Consider the following 21,383-nt stretch of genomic DNA (forward strand, 5'->3'; position numbering starts at 1 on the left):
CCACTGAGCATGCTACGAACGTCACTATAACGATGAAATGCGTTTTACGACTAGAAATGTGCATTATCTCACGGATTTCAGTTAACTTCTTTGATCTTGAGTTTAATATTTTTTAATATTAATTAATAAACCTTCTATAACTGTCTCTTTAATATTAAAAACCGTGAAATGCAATACTGGTTTAATAACCTGCAATTTAATTTCTGAAATGTTCTTTACATCAAATCATTTGCCTAAAGATTGTTTTGATTATTCTGTTTAATTACATCATGGACGTAATAAGAATAAATGACGAAAGTAAATGAAAATAAAATAAAATTTAGATTACCAGAATTTGAAGTTCATTTGCTACTATTATTGATTCGTTTATAATTTAACGCTACAAATTAAATATTCTATTTTAAGTACTATAAGCCCACACAATCTAATGTTTATTTCCGTTTTTAATAAATTATAAAACAACTAAGAATAAAACAGAGTTTGCGAATAATATTTAAATCAACACTGATCAAGGACGCCAGCGATGGTGAATAAAATCGTATTCATGATAAACGAGCAGCATCTGGTAGGAATGAACATTACATCGAAAAAAATAGTCGCGTCGCGTGAATCATTGTGTTGGTGTCGAAGAAACTAGACTCATTCTCTCAATCGCGAGATGAAGAAGCCTGAACGCAACGGAAGAGTTGTCGTTCAAAATCTCACTTACGAGGACAGCGGGGTCGCGATTTCCGGCGAGCCTTCCTCTTCCGGGGAATGCGACGGGATAGTATCCCTTCAAGCACCTAAAGAAATTAAGGAAGATGCGAATCCTGATCCTAGGTTTGAACATATAAACTGTTGCAACTGAAATGATTTTTCTGCATCAGAATAAATTGAATAAAATTTATCGCGAATTTAACTGATTCTGACGTTTGTATCGATCTGTGATTTCTCCTCATCAAAGTCCAAATCATTTTAAATTCATTGAAGGAGTTAATTTCTCCCTTAATTATTAATAATGCAGAATATTTTAAAATCAAATAATATTATCAGATAACACTTAAAAACTGATATGTACGTTGTACAACTACTTTTTTAAAATAAAATGTCATTAAAAACTATTCATAGTAATAAAATCTGATTATATTTCCGCAACGTAATATTGTGTATGCAACGTCGAATGTGATTTTCGAATCTTATATATATATATGTCAGGTATGCTGCGCATTGTACTATAAGACAACATTATTATCCCGAAAATGGTTGGGGCTGGGTCATCGTCGTGACGGGTGTCATGGTGCAAATTCTCGCCACGGGGATACATGGGGCCGTAGGGGCTTGGTTACTCCTTGATGGGACAAAGCGATATCGTCAGACTCTTCTTAATGTAGGTACGTGATGCAACAAATACGTATTAACAATATTTCTTGTCCAGCTTCATCAGAGAAGATGACTGTTTTAAATTGGTTGTGCAATGCACGAACTAAAAGAGGCTATATAAAAAACTTATTAAATATGTGCTATTGCATTGTATCTGCTTCTCGAATTCAAAAATTAAACAATATTTTTATAAAACTTGAAATTTTACTTATTTTATAAATAAAATATGTATATATTTTTCTCTATTTCTTAAATTATCAATACATAAATAAAATAATGATCTCCTTATAATTCAATAAAAAGAAAAATTAACATAGACTAATATGGAGTCAGCGCGGTAATAAGAGCAAAAATTTGTAAATAATTTTATCATCGAATATTTTTTAATTTATTGATTATGATTCTTGCGATTGATTTCTATGAAGTCTGTTGACAATAATATGGTTAAACAAAAAACAAGGAAATTACATCGACCGATTATTGTACTTTTTGGCTGATACGTGGCGATTCTGATTAAATATGTGCTGAAAAAAGATGGCTAAAAACAATAACCGAAACGTCCACTATGTAATTATATATTATATATTAGAGTAAACGATTATTTACAAATTATGCGCTCTTATTACCGCGCTGACTCCATATTAGCTTATATTAATTTTCTTTCTTAAATTATTAACTTTTGCATAAAGAAGAGATAAAATTGATAGTTTAAAAAACGTAGTAAGATGAAAAATAAATCAGTCTATAAAGGTCTATGATTTTGATTTTTATATATATAAGGCTATTGGATAATATGTCTTCTTTGAAGCAATATAATATTTCTAAACATTGTATTGCTTGAGTTTGATAAAATATAAAAATATTTTATATAAGTAGTAAACTCAAATTTTTCGATCATATATAAAAGATTTAGTTATGAAAACAATAAATTAAATTTTTATATAAAAGTCCACTAAAATGATATTATTTTTCATATAAAAATACACCTTCCATAGTTTTATCCATGGAACCGTCGAAAAAGAAATAAAGCATAAGGTCATATTCCCAATTGATCGTATTCCCAATTGGTTTCCAATACTTCTAAGTATAACGCCAGCAGCATTTTCGAGTTGCCTCTTTAAGATTTTGCCTCGTATTATTACTCGCAAAAAATCGCGTCATGAGCGGATTATTATCGTTCTCGTAAACGCAAATCTGACGGTTATGATTTATTTTTTATGTTTTTTGCGTGCTACTATCTTTGAACATTACTGAGTTTCGTTAATTCTGCGATGCAATATTACGTTTTAAAGAAGATCTGCAATTTAGATGATAAAAAAAACAGTAATCTGATAAAACAAGTGAAAAAGTTTATTTACAAAATGATACTTTTTTTCAAACAAATGTTAAAAACTTATTATTTTGTTTTAATAAAACGCTTAACTATAAAATCTATTTAATATTAAACTATTTGATCATTGTGTAGTTAATTTATAAATATGCGCGTCAAACCACGTTTTTTATTGTATTAAATTATTCAAAAAAATTTTACATCTTAGTCTTTTATTTTAACAAGATGTCTAACTATAAAATTTAGTTAATACAATTGACGAGTTTAGTATATTTTAGTATCTATTTGTAAATATATCTTCTATAATCTATATATATATGTCTCAAACCGCATTTTTGTTTTATTCAATTATCCAAAAATTCAAAAATTTGTTAATTGTATAATTATGTGAAGAATTGAAAAAAAGAACAAGTATAACAGACAATAAGTATATATGTACTGCTTTCACCGTTATTTTCGCTTCTTTGAGATCTCAACGAAAAACTTCTTAGAAATTTTACAAGCTTCCTTATTCTTCGCAAGGATAGTCCAACTAAAATCCCGACCAATCTGTAAGTCGTTGACCCTGATGGCAGTGCTCTCGCTCTCGCCAATTCACTTGTTGTCGATTCACCCACTCCCATCGACAGAGACTATCTCGAGTAGAAAGATTCTCGTCGGTCTCACGATTCTCAATAAAAAATTCTGAACTTGATCGCAAAAAGTAGCGAAAGAAGAGACAAAAGAAGTGATGAAGTATGGAACATTACGCGGTAAACATTTCTTTTAGACTTTCAGAGACTTTACGAATCAGAAATTGTTCGGATGTATTTTCTACATCCACACGATACATATAATTTTCTTATTAGCAAATACAAATTTAAAATGAAAAACAGATAAATTAAAAGTACTTATTCTTAAGAATTTAAATTGGAAAATTTATCTATAATTATAAATCCATAACGATAATTAATATTGTGCAGTATTATACTACTGGAATTCATAACCAATTATAAGTATAATCGTTTATTATTTTATTGTTATTATTAGTAGTAGTATTAGTATTTGATTAATTGCACATAACTGCGTACCAAACTGATCTGTATTACAATTGTGCATTAATAAGTTGAATATATAAATTTTTTTAAATTACATCATTTTTTGGAAGGTTTATTTTTTTTATTTTAGAAACGCATTGCCTGTGTGAATTTTGATATGGTTAGTGTATTTTTTATCTTTTATCCGTTTATCATCTATGGAATTTTTTTATGAAAAAAATTGTATGTTTTGCAGGCAATATAAAAAAGAAGTACTATATTACTAAAGTACTATAGCCCCAAGCATTTTTATATTCAGATTTTTCTAGATATCACAATTTATTACAGATTTTATCATATTATCAAGTAGGCGTTTCAATTTGAAGTAACCCCTGCATACAAATCTCTCTCCTAAACTTTCCTTTTCCCTCGATGTCCTAAACGATAATAACAGAAACAGCCTGTTTATACCAAGGCAAATCCGGATATATTTACTTCCTCACAAAGGAGGAAATTCCAAGACGATTGCAGAAATCTCGTCGGCACTCAGAATGAGAAAGAAGAAAGATCCTGCGAAAGGCACGTCTTAAACGATACTCCCACGCGTATAAGTCACCGCGCCGTTGGCCAGCGATATTTAATGCGCATCCGTCATCTCGTCGTAGCTACAGTGAGATTAATAACTGCTTTTTCTCGCGTACGCTCGGCGCGGCGCCCGTTTGTCTCCGTAACTGTCGAGTCGTTACTTACTTCCATAATAAAATATATCCACCGCGATTGATGAGCGCGCGTATTGATGAGACCCGCAAAAATTAATTAGACTCAGTTCTCTAAGAAGGCGGTTTAATCAAGTCCGCTTAAAATGTCGCTATTAAACAGTTTTACCTACGATCGAGTGTTTGTTTAATACTTATGGACGGCCATATTAATTGGCGTCTTAGCCAGAAGGATCGTGTGCACGGATTAATGAAAGAAAATGTACGAAAGAGATTTAATACGCTTTTCGAAAAGTTATTAAATTAATATATATGCGATATATTCCATTGATTTATTTATATTAAAAAAAGATAATTCTTTCTTATATGTTTTTTTCTTCTTTTCAGTAATTCTCAAAATCTTATTTATTATTCAATTATAATCCTCTAATTTCAAACATATAGTTATATATTTCAAGTTTGAAACACTTTTACAAAAATTGACATTTTTTAGATTACTTATTCAAAATATCCATAATAAAGTGTTTTTAAACAATAATTCTTTAAATTCAAATATTAAAAATTTAAAGAATTATTATTTAAAAATCTCATGAAATATACATTGTTATTTGAGTAAGAAATCCCAGAAATACTAATTCTTAAAAAATGTTTCCAAACTTTTAGCCTAGAGTATATATATTCGCTGAGAATTAAGATATGTGCAACAAAAATATTTACAAGCTAAAATTTAAAGCAAATATATAATTATGTAATTTAAAATATTTTTTATCCGCTTTAACCAAATACATGGCTTTCTTCGTTTATCCGCGTGTTAAAATATATATCTTTGCAGTTTAAAATATCTTATATTAAAAAAAAATTCTTTATAATAATTATAAACTTATAATATTTTACATAGGCGTAAACTATTGTTGTTTACGCATAGACTTGCGATGTTGCTTCAGAACTCAAATAGATGCAAGAGGCGTCCTCAACTTTATCCCAGAATCAGACGTGATTTATCGACGGGATTTCACGGTTACGATAAACGTGCTAAACATGTCGTGGTAAGAATAAGGAGAAAGAGGAAGAATGAAGTATAAGAGTATGAAGTATCGTATTCATTAGCACGAGGTGCGTTTCTCGAGAATTCTTTAGATACAGTGACTATCATAAATCATTTGAAAAGCGGAATGATAACGCGTAAACTTTATCGACTCTGACAGCTCGAGTATCTAGGGTATGGTAATAGCTTATTTGAAAGATACAGAGGTATATTGTGAATCGCATAAGAAAATATATAAAGTAGCTAGATGTATAATCCATTTACAGGCAGGAAATGTACTGTATGAAAATTATAGCCCACTCATAGGAACAAAAAAGATGAGATGCAAATGGAATTAAAAAGAAAAGAACAAAATTCAAACATACATATTAAGAGAAAAAACCAGATCTAAATATTTTACTAAAAATGATCTCAGTTAGGTAAGTGTTAAATGCATTCCAAGATATTTATTTTTACATTTCCACTTGTCATTCCGAAATTGGCAAAGAAAATACATTATCGCGAATCGCGAATTAATTTTATTTTTCGACAGACATCGTTCAACGTTCTTTAAACAAACACGTAAGAACGGTGTTTGTATCAACTTTAAATTCACATAAATAAAAAAAAATTAAATGAAATAAATAGTCGCATCATATAAACGACAAAGAAAAGTGGGAAAGAATAACATGCCAGACGAAATGAAAACGAGCCCCAGTTGAAGCATCTTGTTATCTACAACGTGTGCATAACGAAAATTAAAATTTGATATAACCATGCGTGATTTGACTTTTTTATTACAGGGTAGATTGCGAGCGATATACGCGAAAGTTATATCTCTTTCGAGATTGTCGATTAATGACACGCCGTTGGCGTTCTCGCAAAAAGTTAATAACATCTCCGTGAGAACTTCTTACATCGTACAGACATTTTATCACAGAATTAATTCACATTGTATATGGATAAGTACATAAACGGTATCCATATTCCCGTAACGATAAGAATCTGAAATGCTGTATTATTAGGTAGTACTGGACAGGAGAACGTACGGAACATAATTATAATTGCCACCCTATCTTCCCGTAATCATACTCTTTAAGCTGTTTTATCTGAAAGTGTCATCTATGTGTTTACACGATTAAACAAAGTTTGCGAAATGTCCACACGATATTCTTCCGTTTTATAGGATGGCTGGGGGCAATGTCGACGGGAGTCGCCTTGCTCGTGTCGCCGGTTACAATAGCGTTTTGCCGAAAAAAAAGTACGAGAGTAACAGCAGTCTTGGGCGGCCTCGTTACCGCCCTCGGCTGCCTCTTTACTTCCTTTGCCTCGCAATTTCATCAATTGTTCTTCAGCTATGGTACCGTCGTTGGTAAGTAAAAATTGCAACGGAAAACAGAGGACTATTTGCAGTAACATAATTATAATCATTCGTAATTAGAAATTCTTGTAAACATATTCAATGCAAAGATATTCAGTTTTTTAAATAAACGAAACAAAAGTGAATATATTTTTTGTACTTTAGAGAGGAAGTGTCGTGCTAAATTCGCGAAGTTAACACGTTATATATATTTTAAATCTATTAAAATTGATAATTATGGGAATTTTGTTTTCAAATTACATATATTGATACAACTCGAGCAATACTAACGGAATTCAATTGACAATAAAATTGCTTTTCTTTTTAAATCACTTAATACAAGTTATTAATTTTTGAATTTAAATTGTTAATTTTAATCATTGTGATAATGATAATTAATATATTATTATTATTATTAAGTAATAATAATGATGTCATAACAAACTATGATACCTGATAATATTTTGATATTTGCGAGAAAAAATATACGGCGCATTTTGTGTGGCGCCACATTGTTAATGTTTGGTTATATTATTATTTTAGCATACGTGACATCTTTGTTTTCGCCTACGTCCATATTCATTACTAATATTAGTCTATTAGTTCCATCCATTTCCACCCTAACTTTCCTCTGATGCGAAACTTTGTGAGAGCTTAACATCAATTTCGAAAGTGTAGAATAATTGGCGAAAGGAACGATACTGTTATCCGATTCTATAAACAAACTAAGGATAGTTACAACGACTTGAGTCATCGGTATATTTTCTTTCATAGGGATTGGGGTTGGAATGACACGAGATTGTAGTACGTTGATGGTAGCTCAGTATTTCAAGAGGAAGAGAGAATTGGTTGAAATTTTTATCGTCTCAGGAAGCGGCTTGGGTATAGCAGTTATGTCTGCTTTTATAAAAGGAGCAATCACGTACGTACATATTATATAAATACAATTATATATAAATTGAAATAAATATTATTAAAAACTTATCTCATTAATGAAACGCAACGATACAAGCAAACAAAATTTAACAGAATGCAAAATTCATTACGCTAAATACAATTAAGCATCATAATCATAACAATAAGATTATTTGCAAAACAGTAGTATTGTTCCCAAAAATATTTTTAATTATTGTTAACAAAAAACATTGAATTATTAAAAGTTCAATAAAACAATAATTGATTAGTTTTTTAATGAAAAATTTAATTTAGAATTATTAAATAATCATCTTGAAAGTGATAAACAATTTAGAAAATGTGTATACAAATATATATATAGTTATATTGTATTATTTTATAAATATGTATCCATGTAAAATTTCCTTTTATCTAAAAATATTGCAATTAATCGCAGAATATGTGAATTAATTAATACATAAATTCTGCGATTAATCACAATATTTTTTGTCATCGAAAAAAATCAATTAAAGCTTAGTATATAAGAATTTTTTATTACAGTAAAATCGGATGGCGACTTGGCCTTCAAGCTGTCACGGGGGTGGTCTTTCTCACTTTTATTCTCGGCACTTTTTATCGTAGCGCTTCGCTGTATCATCCTCAACGAAGAGCAATTTTACACTTGAAAAATCAAAAACGCAAGATAAAGGACAAAAATAAAGCCACCGACAAACCACCGTTTTTCGATTTTAGCACTTTGAAAAGTAAAACAGTGCGGATTCTTTTGGTATCTACCAGTATTTCGGCATTCGGAATCAATACGCCGATATTTTATCTGGTAACTACGACGAGTGAATTTGGAAGTATAAGTGACACCATACGTATTCTATCTACATTCTGCATCTTTTATTCAATTAACAAATCACATGAAACAAATTTTCTATTATCTCTATACTCTACTGACGCAAAGAATATTTTAAAGCCCTCGAATATTAGTAGCGAAATTCCGTAAAAATTGAATGAACATGGATGTCCTAAATATCATTTAAAACTAAAATACCGTTTTCTTCTATAACAGTTATATTTAAATGTCCAATACGTAATTATTAAACGATTATTTAAAATAACAAAAATTCATAATTTGCTATAATACTGAATATAATCCAGTACATACCAATATATACTAACTTGTTTTCTCAGCCTTAATCAAAAAACGATAAATACTAAAATATATTGCATGATTTTTTTATGCAGGCACATCAAGCGGAAGAAGAAGGTCTTGGTGATACTGTCGTCCTACTACAAGCTTATCTCGGGTTAGCTTGGACTCTTGGCTGTGTAGCTTTTGGACTTCTAGTCGTTCATCGCAATGTTGAATGCAGAATAGCCCGCCAGTATCTTACACAAGCAGCAGTCTTTGTGTGCGGACTTTGCATTCTCGCTCTTACTGCCGTACAAGGAAATTATCACGGATACGTTATGTTTGCGTGGATTTACGGTAAAGTCTCATTCCTTACTATAGCAAAACAAAAGTAATAAAATAATGCAAATAATCCGCAATAATAATGCAAATTTCCTTCTCTGTCTCTCGCAATAAAAAACTTTAAGAGCACATTACGAGCAATAAATAGAATACTGATTTTCCTGTAGGCATTTTCTGTGGCGGTTATCATTACAGTCTGAAGATGTATACATACGAAAGAGTAAGAGCGCGGAACTTTGCCAGAACATGGGGTTTCGTTCAATGCTCTCAAGCCATACCAATTGCAATCGGAGTACCAATATCAGGTAAAAAAAATCTAATACAGTATAGATTTATGTCTCAATATAGTATAGCTATTCTGATATGTTAATTATTAAAATTTATAGTAATTTATATCGTTTCATTTGATTTTAATCATTGATGTAGTCTCACTTGTAATATAATGAAATTTAAAAAGAATGATCCTTTGAAATATCAGCATTTAATTTTATTCCTCTGAGTATCCTGAAATATCGAATTTCACACCGCATGTATTTTGCAGGATATATAAATGTGGGTTGTGGTGGAAAGGCTGGCTACTACTTCAGCTCGACATGTGTTTTGGTTGGCAGTTTTACACTCTTCTTCATTGATTTGCATAGAAGAAATTTATCAAGACATAAACACACCAGAGCTAATGGTAAAAAACATGTATGCTCCTCGGACAGTTGTCCTCAACGACGAAAATTGTCGTTTAGTCAAGAACTTAAAAACGAGGGATCTCACGTAGCCGCTGCTGGAGCAGCCGGAACGACGGCTGCAGCACTCATTTTAGGGGCCGATATTGCTCCAGTACAAGGTATATTTTTTCCTCTTATGCTTTTTATAATTTTTAAAATGAGTAAAAAGAAAAGAAAAAATGAGAAGTGACAGAATGGACAAATGGAAAAGAGTCCTCCGTTAAATGTTATTTCATTGTTTACTATAACGCGTTTTATCCTGTTTATAGTAACGTATTTTAATCCTCAGTCTTATCTATACAGCATAGAACTTGCAATGATATTACTGCAATATTTGTAATATTACTGCAATACTCCTAGAAGTTCTAGAAAGTTGCAATGTTGCTACAATTATACACATGGTATATCTAGACCGAACGTCAGCGGTTATTTGAGAAGTGGCAGTAAAGCTCACATAAAAAAAATCTCACTCAACTTTGTGCTCTTACATTCTTTCTCGTTCACGAAAATGCTATATCTGTGATGAATGTGCTATATCTATGATAATCATATTAGACTAATCTATACTGTACGACTATATTATTTCAAGTTCTATAGTACACTATTACGTTTGATTTTATTTTTTATACCATTTCTTAAAGTATCTATTTATTCTCATGTTAATTCTCACACTATTACGTTTGATTTTATTTTTTATACCATTTCTTAAAGTATCTATTTATTCTCATGTTATTTTAATATTAACTCAAGTAAAAACAATAATTTTATTAAATCTAACTCTTACTATTCATATGTATAATACAATGCATTCAATCTTTCAAATAGATAAATTGATATTTTTATTTTCATTTGTATAAATAAGGTACATTGTAACATGCAAAATAAAACTTTGTGTAGTAATGATATTATAATCGCACGAAATACTCAACATAGCTATTGTTTTATTATTCTAGGTGAAGGAATAGACGCTTTAGGAATAGATAAACCGGAACTCACATGCATTTCAGAAGAAGGTATCGCCGACATGGATTTACCTGATAATTTACTGGAAGATTTCGATTACATAGGTGATTGTATAACTTCGTGCAACAAAGTTGAGAACTACCTTATGCTCTCGGAATTCGAGAATAATCTGATTGCTGAGATGCCAATTATTATGGATCGTTGTGGACGCAGATGGTCCCTGGGGCGATCGAAGACAAATCAATCTAATTGTGGTCAGCTTAGTGGCGTTCAATCAACAACTAATGAAGATGTCAAACCGAAATGGCGTTTCACGAATGTACCGCCTAATACTAACACCAGAACGATTACTGTTATTGACGAAGCTAGTATATAATTCCGAGCACGGATAATGGAACATCATTAATCCTATCCTTACGAAAAAATGCTACTGGATTCGCAAAAAGACGATTGAAAATAATTAGAGAATTATTCAAATATAATATTCAGTACTGTTCATTCCAGTTTCTCACAATTCTCACTCATCCAATAGTATTTTTCCATAACGATAAACAAAAAAAATTAGAAAAATAATTATATATGTGTAAGTAAAAAATTCAAAGATACAGGTATAATACCTATGCGAAACTTGTAGTATTTTTTCAATATAATTTTTTTTAAATACAATATAAAAAAATTGAAAATAATACAGTTATAAAATAAAAAAAATGTGCATTACACAGAAAATTTAAAAACTCAAAAATATGTCAACCTTAATTTTTGAATATAAAATATTATAATTCTATAAACAACGCGGAACAAAAGTGTATCTTGTTAAATGCACTACCAGGGATAATTAAAAGATATTCATTCTCAATGATTAAATTTTTTATAAATATCAGACGTTTAAAAAATATCTAGATATTTTCCGATATTCAAAAAAGATGAAACTATAAAAACATATTTTATATCAAATTTATTAAATCAAATTTTTTAACCGCTGTTTGTTATCAGAGACATACACATTCTATTGAACTTTCAAAATAATGAAAAAAATATGTATATGATGAGATAAAAAAGAATATGAAATATTGACTGAGTTTTTCCGGCCATATATATATATATATGTATGTATATGATCTATTAATATTTAATTGTAAATTATTAAAGTTATATTCTCTCAATTGTTTATCCGTCATACCTATTTAAATATACGTAAACATTATTAGTTATAAAAAACAAACAACGATATGATAATTTGTATAACTTAAAACGTGAATAATCCGATAACACGGCTCATTTGATTCGCGCGATGTAATTAAGGACAATAACATCAGCTTTCGAAAAAAAAAAACGGAAACCGTCCAACTATAAAAAAACTACCTTGATTCACATCAATGTATCTCTTTAAATTTTCTGTTAATTGTCCGAAATAAAAAATAATTGTTATTATTACTAATTTAATTTATTAATGATATTACGCTTTTGAAAATAACAAGTTTACTAGTTATACGAATGAAATAGTAAGCTTAGACTCTTTGTACAAATATTGCGATTTACAATGATTGTTATTAACCGATAAGGCAGATGAAAATACAATCGTAATGGACATGATTTGTCCTAAATCAATTTAAATAATTGATTTGATTATTTGATATTCTTCAATTTGATAACTCTTTATCTCATGTTTTACATATATATCTATACTTCTATGCGGATTGATTCCGTCTAACTTAATTTTCCGACTTATTAAGTAAAGTTCAATAAAATAATACATTTTAAAGAATACATTTTATCAAATATTTTATGAGAATATATTTAGATCTTAATTGTTGATTTTTATAAACGATCGAAACATGTACCTCTGGCTACGATTATACAGATAAATAAGAGCAAACTTATTACTGTGCAAAAAAGATTGTATGTAGACACGTTAGTTTAAGTTTTGAAAACTAGTCCGATCACATTTGAAATATAATGTGTCGTGAAAATATAAAAATACAAAGTGCATATATACGTAAATATTATTATTCACCGCGTTATCTTTTTTGGAATTTGATCCTCATAATGCAATGAAATGAATGGCGGATCTAGATATAATAAAAAAAATGCGCATCTATTTATTTATCAAATTATTTATATTAATATGTAAATACCTACTCGATATTGCTGCCATGTATATATTTTAAGTGTAGCTATATAAATTAAATGATTAAACGCCCCGATAATCATCGGCATAGATTAGTATGATGTCTATAAGAATCGTGTCTTTCACTGATTAATATATGCAAAAAGATAAAATTATGGTTTTGTTGAAATAATAAAATATAACTTCATCGAATATATGTATAAACGTAAAGATTGTTTATATTAATTAAACAATAAGAATAAGACATCAATTTCGTAAATATTCACGAATATTAATCATTTAATTAATAAAAACAAACATTTTAGCAATAAAATAATGAATATTTAAGATACACTTATTTATAAAATGTACATTTTTGTAAAATTATTTATCACAAAAAGGATGGTTTTGCTAAAGTATCTAAAATTTAATCAAATATAGATATTTTTGAACAATTTTTCATAATTTTTTTTATTCTAAAATACGTTTAGATCTGTATTCAGCTAAACTTTCAGATATTTCAGTAAAACTTCCATGATTCAGTTAATATAAAAATTAACACTATTAAAAATTATCGCCCTTTAAAAGAGAGTGCAAAAATTCGCCGAACAAGAAATTTTATACCTAGTTTGAATTATAAATGTCTTTTCGTCGCTCTCAAATTAAGTGTGAACCTTCTATGATCATAGGAAACTCAATTTAAAAGATATTCAAAGAACAGTGCGATGAAAAAGTTAATCGAGAAATTAAAAATAAGAGAAATAACATGTTTATTTTTTTTTAAGTTTCGATATAGATAAATTTTTAATTATAAAAAATGTTGCATTCAATTTTTTTGAGAATTTGGAGACATGGTAGTGTCTCGGCGCTAAAGCAAGCGCAGCGGCACTGCCGTGACTACTTTTACGGTTTACAACAAAAAATACCTATATATGTATAGGTAATAATTACTCAGCAAAAATAATTATCAATCTTGTCTATAGTGAAAAGCAAATCGCTAAATATATTCTAGTGACAAAAATAAAATTGAACAAAAGTTGCAGAACGTATTGTATTGTCGTAATGTTGTTGATATAAAAATATGATTCAAATACGCATAATCCTTGTATATGTGCGTTATTTTATTCTCTTTTATACCCTAATTTCAGATTTTCTACATCTCTCTATGAAAACGTCTCTTAATTTGAAGTTGGCGTTTTATTAGCATGGAACAATCGTAAATCGATAATGAACGCAGAATATAGTCTAAAATTACAGTCAAATTAGAAACAGCACAATCAAACGATCCTATTACCATTTCAATGAATGTGATATCGATAGCGTTGCGTTAATTGTGAACTCCTAGTCTACTCATTAGTTTCAAAGAAGGCGTATATTTGTTGTGCACGGTGCGTTATATTTCTTTAATTTAATGGCACTCAAAGAATTATATCTTTGAATCACGTTGAATAATTCGGTGAAAAAAAATCGTACAGAGATCATTAAAAAAACAAATTAAAGGTAAAGATTCACTCTTTCGAAAGCTGTAAACCCCATTTGTGCGCAATTTTTAATTGGCACAGTGAAACTTTACAAATTTCGTAAAAAATATTGAGACTTTATGCATCTTTCATTTATGTTTGTGTAATTTCATATAATATTAGTTCAACCGTTTTTGTAAGTACCGATCTGAAAAGTAGAGATTTCAAGCTTTAAAATGTTTTTTTTAAACATCTCGCTACGGTAATTTTTCTCTAAATTATCGATATTTGAAGATATTAAAAATTTGTGCTAAATTTTAATAGTCCGTTTTTTTTACCTGTGAGTGTATATTAAAAAATAAAATAAATTTCTCGCATGAACACACATATATCATATATTATACGTCTCACGTTAATTAACACACAATAGTGTGCGTGGTGATTGGTACGGTGAGAACGATAAGAGGTAGCACAGCAACTGACAGTCGCTACAAGACGCCTCACGATCAAATGTCCCCGTGGCATGAATCGTAATAATAAATTATTAGAAAAAAGACCGAAAACTACGCAAAATTTTCAAGGTAAGTAGTATACCTTTATAAAGTAATTTCCAATATTTTCTTTACAATAGTATAATTTAATCACATTTTTTTATGAATTTCCATTTTATATTTTAACGAAACTTAATATAAGACTAAAAACTTAATCGTATGACCTCTTGAATATTACATTAATATGAGCAATTCGTATAATAAGCTTTTAATATTTCATATAATGATTCCATGGAATTGATAAAAAAATAATTAATTTATAAAATCTATTTGTATTTATTTTTTCTGTATATAATTGACGCATTTGTATTTGTGTGTTTTCACTTTTCATGTATGATTCATTAGCATTTCGGTATAATTAGGAAATATCATTTTTTACTGTCAACGTTATCAATTGGTAACGATCGTGAAAAAAACATTATAAATTACATGGAGGGTCCTACCTAAGAAAGATAACCTTTGGGTTATTTTAACTGGATCCTTTATGAATACGGTCATGTATCCCTTCAACCCCTCTTTCAATTAGTTCAAGACTCACTCTCTTCGTCATCCTTTTTATCGTTTGATCCATTTATCAGAGTTATTGTATCGCCACCGGTCTTAATCCGATAAGCAATTCGAAGAATGAATCCTAGCGCGGATGTAAAACGCATCACATCATATAATAATAACACAAGATAAGAACAACGCGTCTTGCAGCACTAAGGACGAAACGAAAATGGCGTATGGAAAACTGCACGTAATACCATTAAGTCTCTTCATCTTAATTCCGGTGACATTCGTAATTACGTAAGTCCGCAATTTTTAAATAATAAATAAATCGAATTATTACAAAAGATATAATAAATACATTTTTCTAGAACAAGGTAAATGTATATTACGGCTTTTCACTGTTTTAATAAGTTTTAATTTGAAATATCCTCTTTGTGTACTCAATCAGTTATTTCTTTTCAAAACGAAAATCATTATTAAACGTGAAATTACCAGTAAATAACGAATATAATTGCTGTATAACAGATATAAAATATGTATATTTATATAATTATATATAATAGTTATTATGTACGTTTATGCTGAGTTATTTATTATTTAGAATTTAGAAAATATTTGTTTTATCCACAGAATCTTTAAAATATAGAATAAGCAGAATTTGCTTAGTTCATTTAAAACTAAATAAATTGATTTTTTCATCCTTCACATAAATAATTTTAAGTTATTACAAATAATCTGTTTCTTAAAATTAAAATAATTATCTATATAGTAGATATATTTTTCCAAAATATCACTTTTTTCATTATATACATATAATTCAAATGATTTCAAAGATCAAATTAGATTTATATTTCGATATTTGTCTCCTTATTAAATAAATAATATAGAAATATGAGTACATAAGTTAATTAAAAATAAAAAAATTTATATTAATAGTTTTATAGTTTGAATCAATTTTTAAATGTCTGTAGCAAAGACACATCGTAGAATGATTTAACGATCATGAACTAATTATGAAGAACTTTGCAAGCAGTCAAGATAGTCGAAGAAACCTGAAACGTCATATATACTCGCTCACGCCACTCAAGTTTATAGTTTACAAATGGCTCATGTTTCAGATACACTATATCGGTGCAATGGGACCACGTGGTACCTGGATTCCCTTATATATCGGAGACTGGTACATTGTCACCAGAATCCTGCATATTTTCGCAATGCTTGAACATTGCGGCTCTTTTACGTATGTAAACACAGTTCCAAAAAACACACACTGTATAGACTAATTATAAGTAAAATTTATCTCATACTTTATATAGACAGAAAATTTGAGTCACAAATCATATGAATAAAAATGTTAAAGAAAGAAATCTATTTAAGTTATTTATTACATACAAATATGTAAAAAAAAAACCTGAACAAAGTGTAGTGAATAATTAGGAAGAGTGGAGATAGAAATTACTTCAGAAGTTTTCTTGAACGCAATAAAAAAAAATTCAATCTGCATTTTTTACACAGTCGGATGCTGTGTATACATCAGGCATCGACAAATACTACAATGGCAGATAGAAAGAGGCCACGATCTCGTAGACAAAAAGATTATCACAGTGACAACGTGCTGCGGTATCCTTGCTTGCTTCGGCCTCGATATACTCGCCAATTTTCAAGACGCCCGCGTAGTCGCCGCTCATATGGTTGGAGCGATGACTTGCTTCTCTGCCGGCACTCTCTATTTCTGTCTTCAGGTATACCGTGATGCTAATCATTACGTTTTACCGTGGACATTTCGATGCCAGAGGCAACGCTAAATTATTGATGATATTGCATCATTCTTTGGCAAAGAGCCGATTGAACATGAAGCAATATCAGAAAGGCTCTCTTTCCGGTCAATCAACATTCGACACTCAAAAGCTATTCTTTTATTTTGTATCAAATTTTTTAATTATATTTTCTTTATTTTTTTTAACTTTATATTTCTTTTATTCATGAACTTAGTTTAAGTTTTGTTCTCTGTTTTCTTTATGCGAACTTAATAATATAATAATACTTTGAAAAAGCAGATGAGCTCCGTGGATAGTTGTATATATTATCATAAAATAATTATTATTCTGTTTAGACATATCTGAGCTACAAGATGGTATCAGCTGTGAATGGCATAATTGTTGTTTATTTGCGTGCAATTCTCTCAGCTCTTACGTTAATATTGACGATCGCTACGATCATCCTTGGTTACATCTCGATGTCAGAATTTCAAGGTATGTAAATGCATGTTATTAAAAAATCTATAATTTTTATAACATGCAATCTACCTGTATAGTTATAATCTATAACATATTCTTAGAATGAAATTTCTCAGTTATTCACATAGAGAATGAGTGCATGTCAAACATTTTAAATTTACATTAGACATGAGTGCAAGCAAATGTAAGTAAATATTATATAAAACTTTATCATTAAATAAAATGTAAAATTAAATTAACTCAAATAGTTTTAAGGAATTCACATAATAAAAATTTAACGTGTTACGCAGGTAACGATTACAAAAAGTGGTTACCGGCAGATGGTGGTTGGGGCTGGCACGTAGCAAGTACTATATGCGAATGGGTTCTCGCGATCGTCTATTGCGCGTTTCTTCTCACTTTTGTTCCAGAATTTCGATTAATTAATTTTGAAGACCCCATTGTTACGGTACTTTTATTTTTTTTTACGATTATTATAGTAGGAATAATTTTATTCAAAAAACTATATTTTTTTCATAATTAAAATATCAACTGTATATGTGTTACATTTTTTTCTCTAATTCATAAACTTTAATTGTGTGTACTAGATATTCTATATATTACTAAATATTTCTTTATTATTATCATATATCCTCTTCTCTACTAATCTATGAATAATATAAAGAGATAAGGGCAATGAGCCAATAATTTTGTTAAAATCTTTTAAACTAATCTAATATATATTGCGAAGAATATCACGTAATTATGGCGTTTCGTCCCAACTTCCACTACTGGACTCATCAGTAAGGCATTGTAGTGGAAGCCTACCTTAGACGCCTGTTTAAGTTATTAAATCGTACAATGCCTTACTGATGAGTCCAGTAGTGGAAGTTGGGACGAAACGCCATAATTACGTGATATTCTTCGCAATATATATTAGATTAATTTAAAAGATTTTAACGAAATTATTGGCTCATTGCCCTTATCTCTTTATATTAGTTGTTTAATACATATTGAGCCTTATCACGAATATTTTTATCTATGAATGGTTTGATAATTTTTTTATCAAAATATTATTCTTTAAGGAAATATAATAGTGATGAAGCACTATCTATTCTTATCTTTTGCATGTCTATTTTTTTATAATTGCAGAAATATATAATAAATATACATGACAAAATTTATAAAAAAATATCCTGTACATTAATCTTGTACATAATTTTATTTTAGCTAATATATTTGGATAATATCAAAAGCTCAACAACTTCAGACAAACCGGAAGGAATCACGCCACAAGACACGTAAATTTTTTCCTCAGTGAATGTTAAGAAATAAATACCACTTAATTAATATACAAATGATTTTCATCATCCTTCAAAGTAAGACCTATAATTATGAATTTATGACTCTAACTGCTACCTAGAGTTCTGATTCAAAAAGTGAATAGCAATTCTTAAGTTAAAGTTACATTACTGTTTTCACTAAAGAAATAGAAAATTTATTAAACAAATGAAATATATTTTATAAACAATTTATCTTATATTTTTCTATCATCTTTCTATATCTCCTTCGATTCCATCTTTTTCTATATTTATATTTTTAAGAATTTTATTTAAAAAATTATTACTTTCTGAAACCATAATTAAACATTTGCCATATTGTTTTAACAATATAACATATATTAATTTAACATATCATGTTTCAAGAAATCATACAGAATATGTTCTATAGATTACATAATAAATATTATAATATATTTTTCTAAAATTATTAAAATTATTTGTTTTATTTTTTTCAAGTAAAATTGTATAATAATATTAAATTAATTAACCATTATATTCTAATTAAAATAAAAATATTCTTTAAATTTATATTTAATATTTACATAAATTTGACATTTAATCATTTTTTAAACCATTCTCAACAAAAAAGTTAAAGTAAAATGATTTTAAAACAAAAAATTTAAATCATTTATAACATTTAAAATTAGTTATAACTCATCAGATAAATTATTTCCAATTTATCAGTTACTAACCGATTAGTATTTGCTATTATAAATAAAATTATGTAGTGCACATAAGAAATCAGAAGATAAAATCAACTAAGTAACAAGAATTAATATTATCTCAACTGCAAAAATCAATAAAATTGAAAATTTTTTAAAGTGCATAAAGTTATGCAATGTAATAATAGTTCATTAGTAGTATGAATTACAGATGAGTTTGGGTTCAAATTTAGATAAAATTCTCTCGCTGATTAATTTGCGAAACACACATCTCAAGCGTCTAGCACCTCTTCACGTTCGAGGACAACTGACCTTTCGCCAAGAACATTATAATTCGAACTAGTCATACTAATGCAAGGCTAATAACAAATTTAAAAAAATGGTAAAACATGTGTTTATAGAAGACCTCGCTCCAATCACCTTGACACATCTTTTCAAGATCATCATCCTGAGTAATACTTAAACGTGGTTTTAGTTGTCAAAAATTTCATTGTTTACTAAAAAGTTATTAACATCAAATACAATTATATCATGTTTTACTATACAGATATAACTAGATCTTATTAACATTTACTTTGAAATTTTATATGTTTTAAAATAGTATTTACATAAAAAAAATTTTCCTGATTTTCTTAATTTAGTATTGCGCGTGTGCTACCTTTCCTCTTATAAAAAAGGAATCGTATCTATCGAGTGAGAGTAAATTACCGACAGTAAATATAAATACTTAACAATGTACTTTATAATATCATTAATATCAATTATTTGTCATTCTTTATATTAAAGTTGTTTCATTTTTTGTTTTCCCAAGTTTCTCATATTAAATAATTTATTATCTACAATTTAGTAAAAAATGATTTAATGACAAGTTTCATAAAGTTACTAAAACTAAAACAAGATGAGTCTTGTTTTTATTTTTAACAGCATAACTTAATTAATTTAAAAACAAAGAGAGAATCTAAAAAAGATGTAACAATATATAAACTTTTACTTATTTCAACTGTTTCAATAAAAGCAAATACTGTTCAAATTTCTTAATACTTATTTCCTCTAATTCTAATTTTTGTTTCTTAAATAATATTAAAATTATTTAATTAAAAAATTTTTATTACTCGCATCTCTCCCTTAAAATTATTTTTGCGTAATTTTAGAAATATTTGAGAAATCAGGTTTAACCTAGAATTATATAAGAAATAGATTTAATTTTATTATTAAAACGATAGAATTTTGAAATAAATGAAATGAACACTTTTCTAACAATTTTAACTTTTCAAGTTTAAAATTTATGCATCTTGCAGAAATAACAACAATTTCTAATATTTTAAATAATAAAGAATGTATTCAATTTAATTTAATTAAAATTCTGATACAATCTTAACACAACTATAATATAATTTCTTTATTAAATGAATCTTGTGAATGAAACTAAATTCAATTTTCATTTTACATATAAATATTCGATCATCACTAATTTACTAAACTTGAAACCAAATTTAGCAATTAATTAATTTTCCAACTTCGTTTTCCGTACAATCGTCGCTATTAATCTTAAGAGCAACACGTCATAGTGACAGGAAGCGTTTAAGATAGCGCTCACAGAGTAGTAGGATAAATAGTCTTGGGCGAACGTGTTGATCGGACAGTAACGACGCCGACGCGACGGTAGCAAGGACGGCGGCGCAGCT

The 21,383-nt window shown here is 28.7% G+C and overlaps 2 protein-coding genes across 2 annotated transcripts; both read left to right on the forward strand.

Annotated features, from left to right (window-relative positions):
• Positions 1-658: 658 nt before the first annotated feature.
• On the forward strand, positions 659-11,259 carry LOC108782326 (monocarboxylate transporter 12). Its single transcript, XM_018550583.1, has 9 exons — positions 659-822; positions 1,198-1,373; positions 6,635-6,820; positions 7,583-7,730; positions 8,264-8,540; positions 8,957-9,200; positions 9,353-9,490; positions 9,727-10,023; positions 10,858-11,259. Exons 1-9 carry the CDS (start codon positions 659-661, stop codon positions 11,241-11,243), a joined length of 2,016 nt encoding a protein of 671 aa, XP_018406085.1. The 3' UTR covers positions 11,244-11,259.
• Positions 11,260-15,703: 4,444 nt separating this feature from the next.
• Positions 15,704-19,073, forward strand: LOC108782327 (DNA damage-regulated autophagy modulator protein 1). The gene is made up of 6 exons (XM_018550584.1): positions 15,704-15,774; positions 16,596-16,717; positions 16,993-17,219; positions 17,591-17,729; positions 18,005-18,162; positions 18,924-19,073. The coding sequence occupies exons 1-6, from the start codon at positions 15,704-15,706 to the stop codon at positions 18,996-18,998; spliced, it is 792 nt and encodes a 263-aa protein (XP_018406086.1). The 3' UTR covers positions 18,999-19,073.
• The last annotated feature ends 2,310 nt before the right edge of the window (positions 19,074-21,383 follow it).

The sequence above is a fragment of the Cyphomyrmex costatus genome, unplaced genomic scaffold (assembly GCF_001594065.2).
Source record: "Cyphomyrmex costatus isolate MS0001 unplaced genomic scaffold, Ccosl1.0 scaffold123, whole genome shotgun sequence".
NCBI classification, from domain to species: domain Eukaryota; kingdom Metazoa; phylum Arthropoda; class Insecta; order Hymenoptera; family Formicidae; genus Cyphomyrmex; species Cyphomyrmex costatus.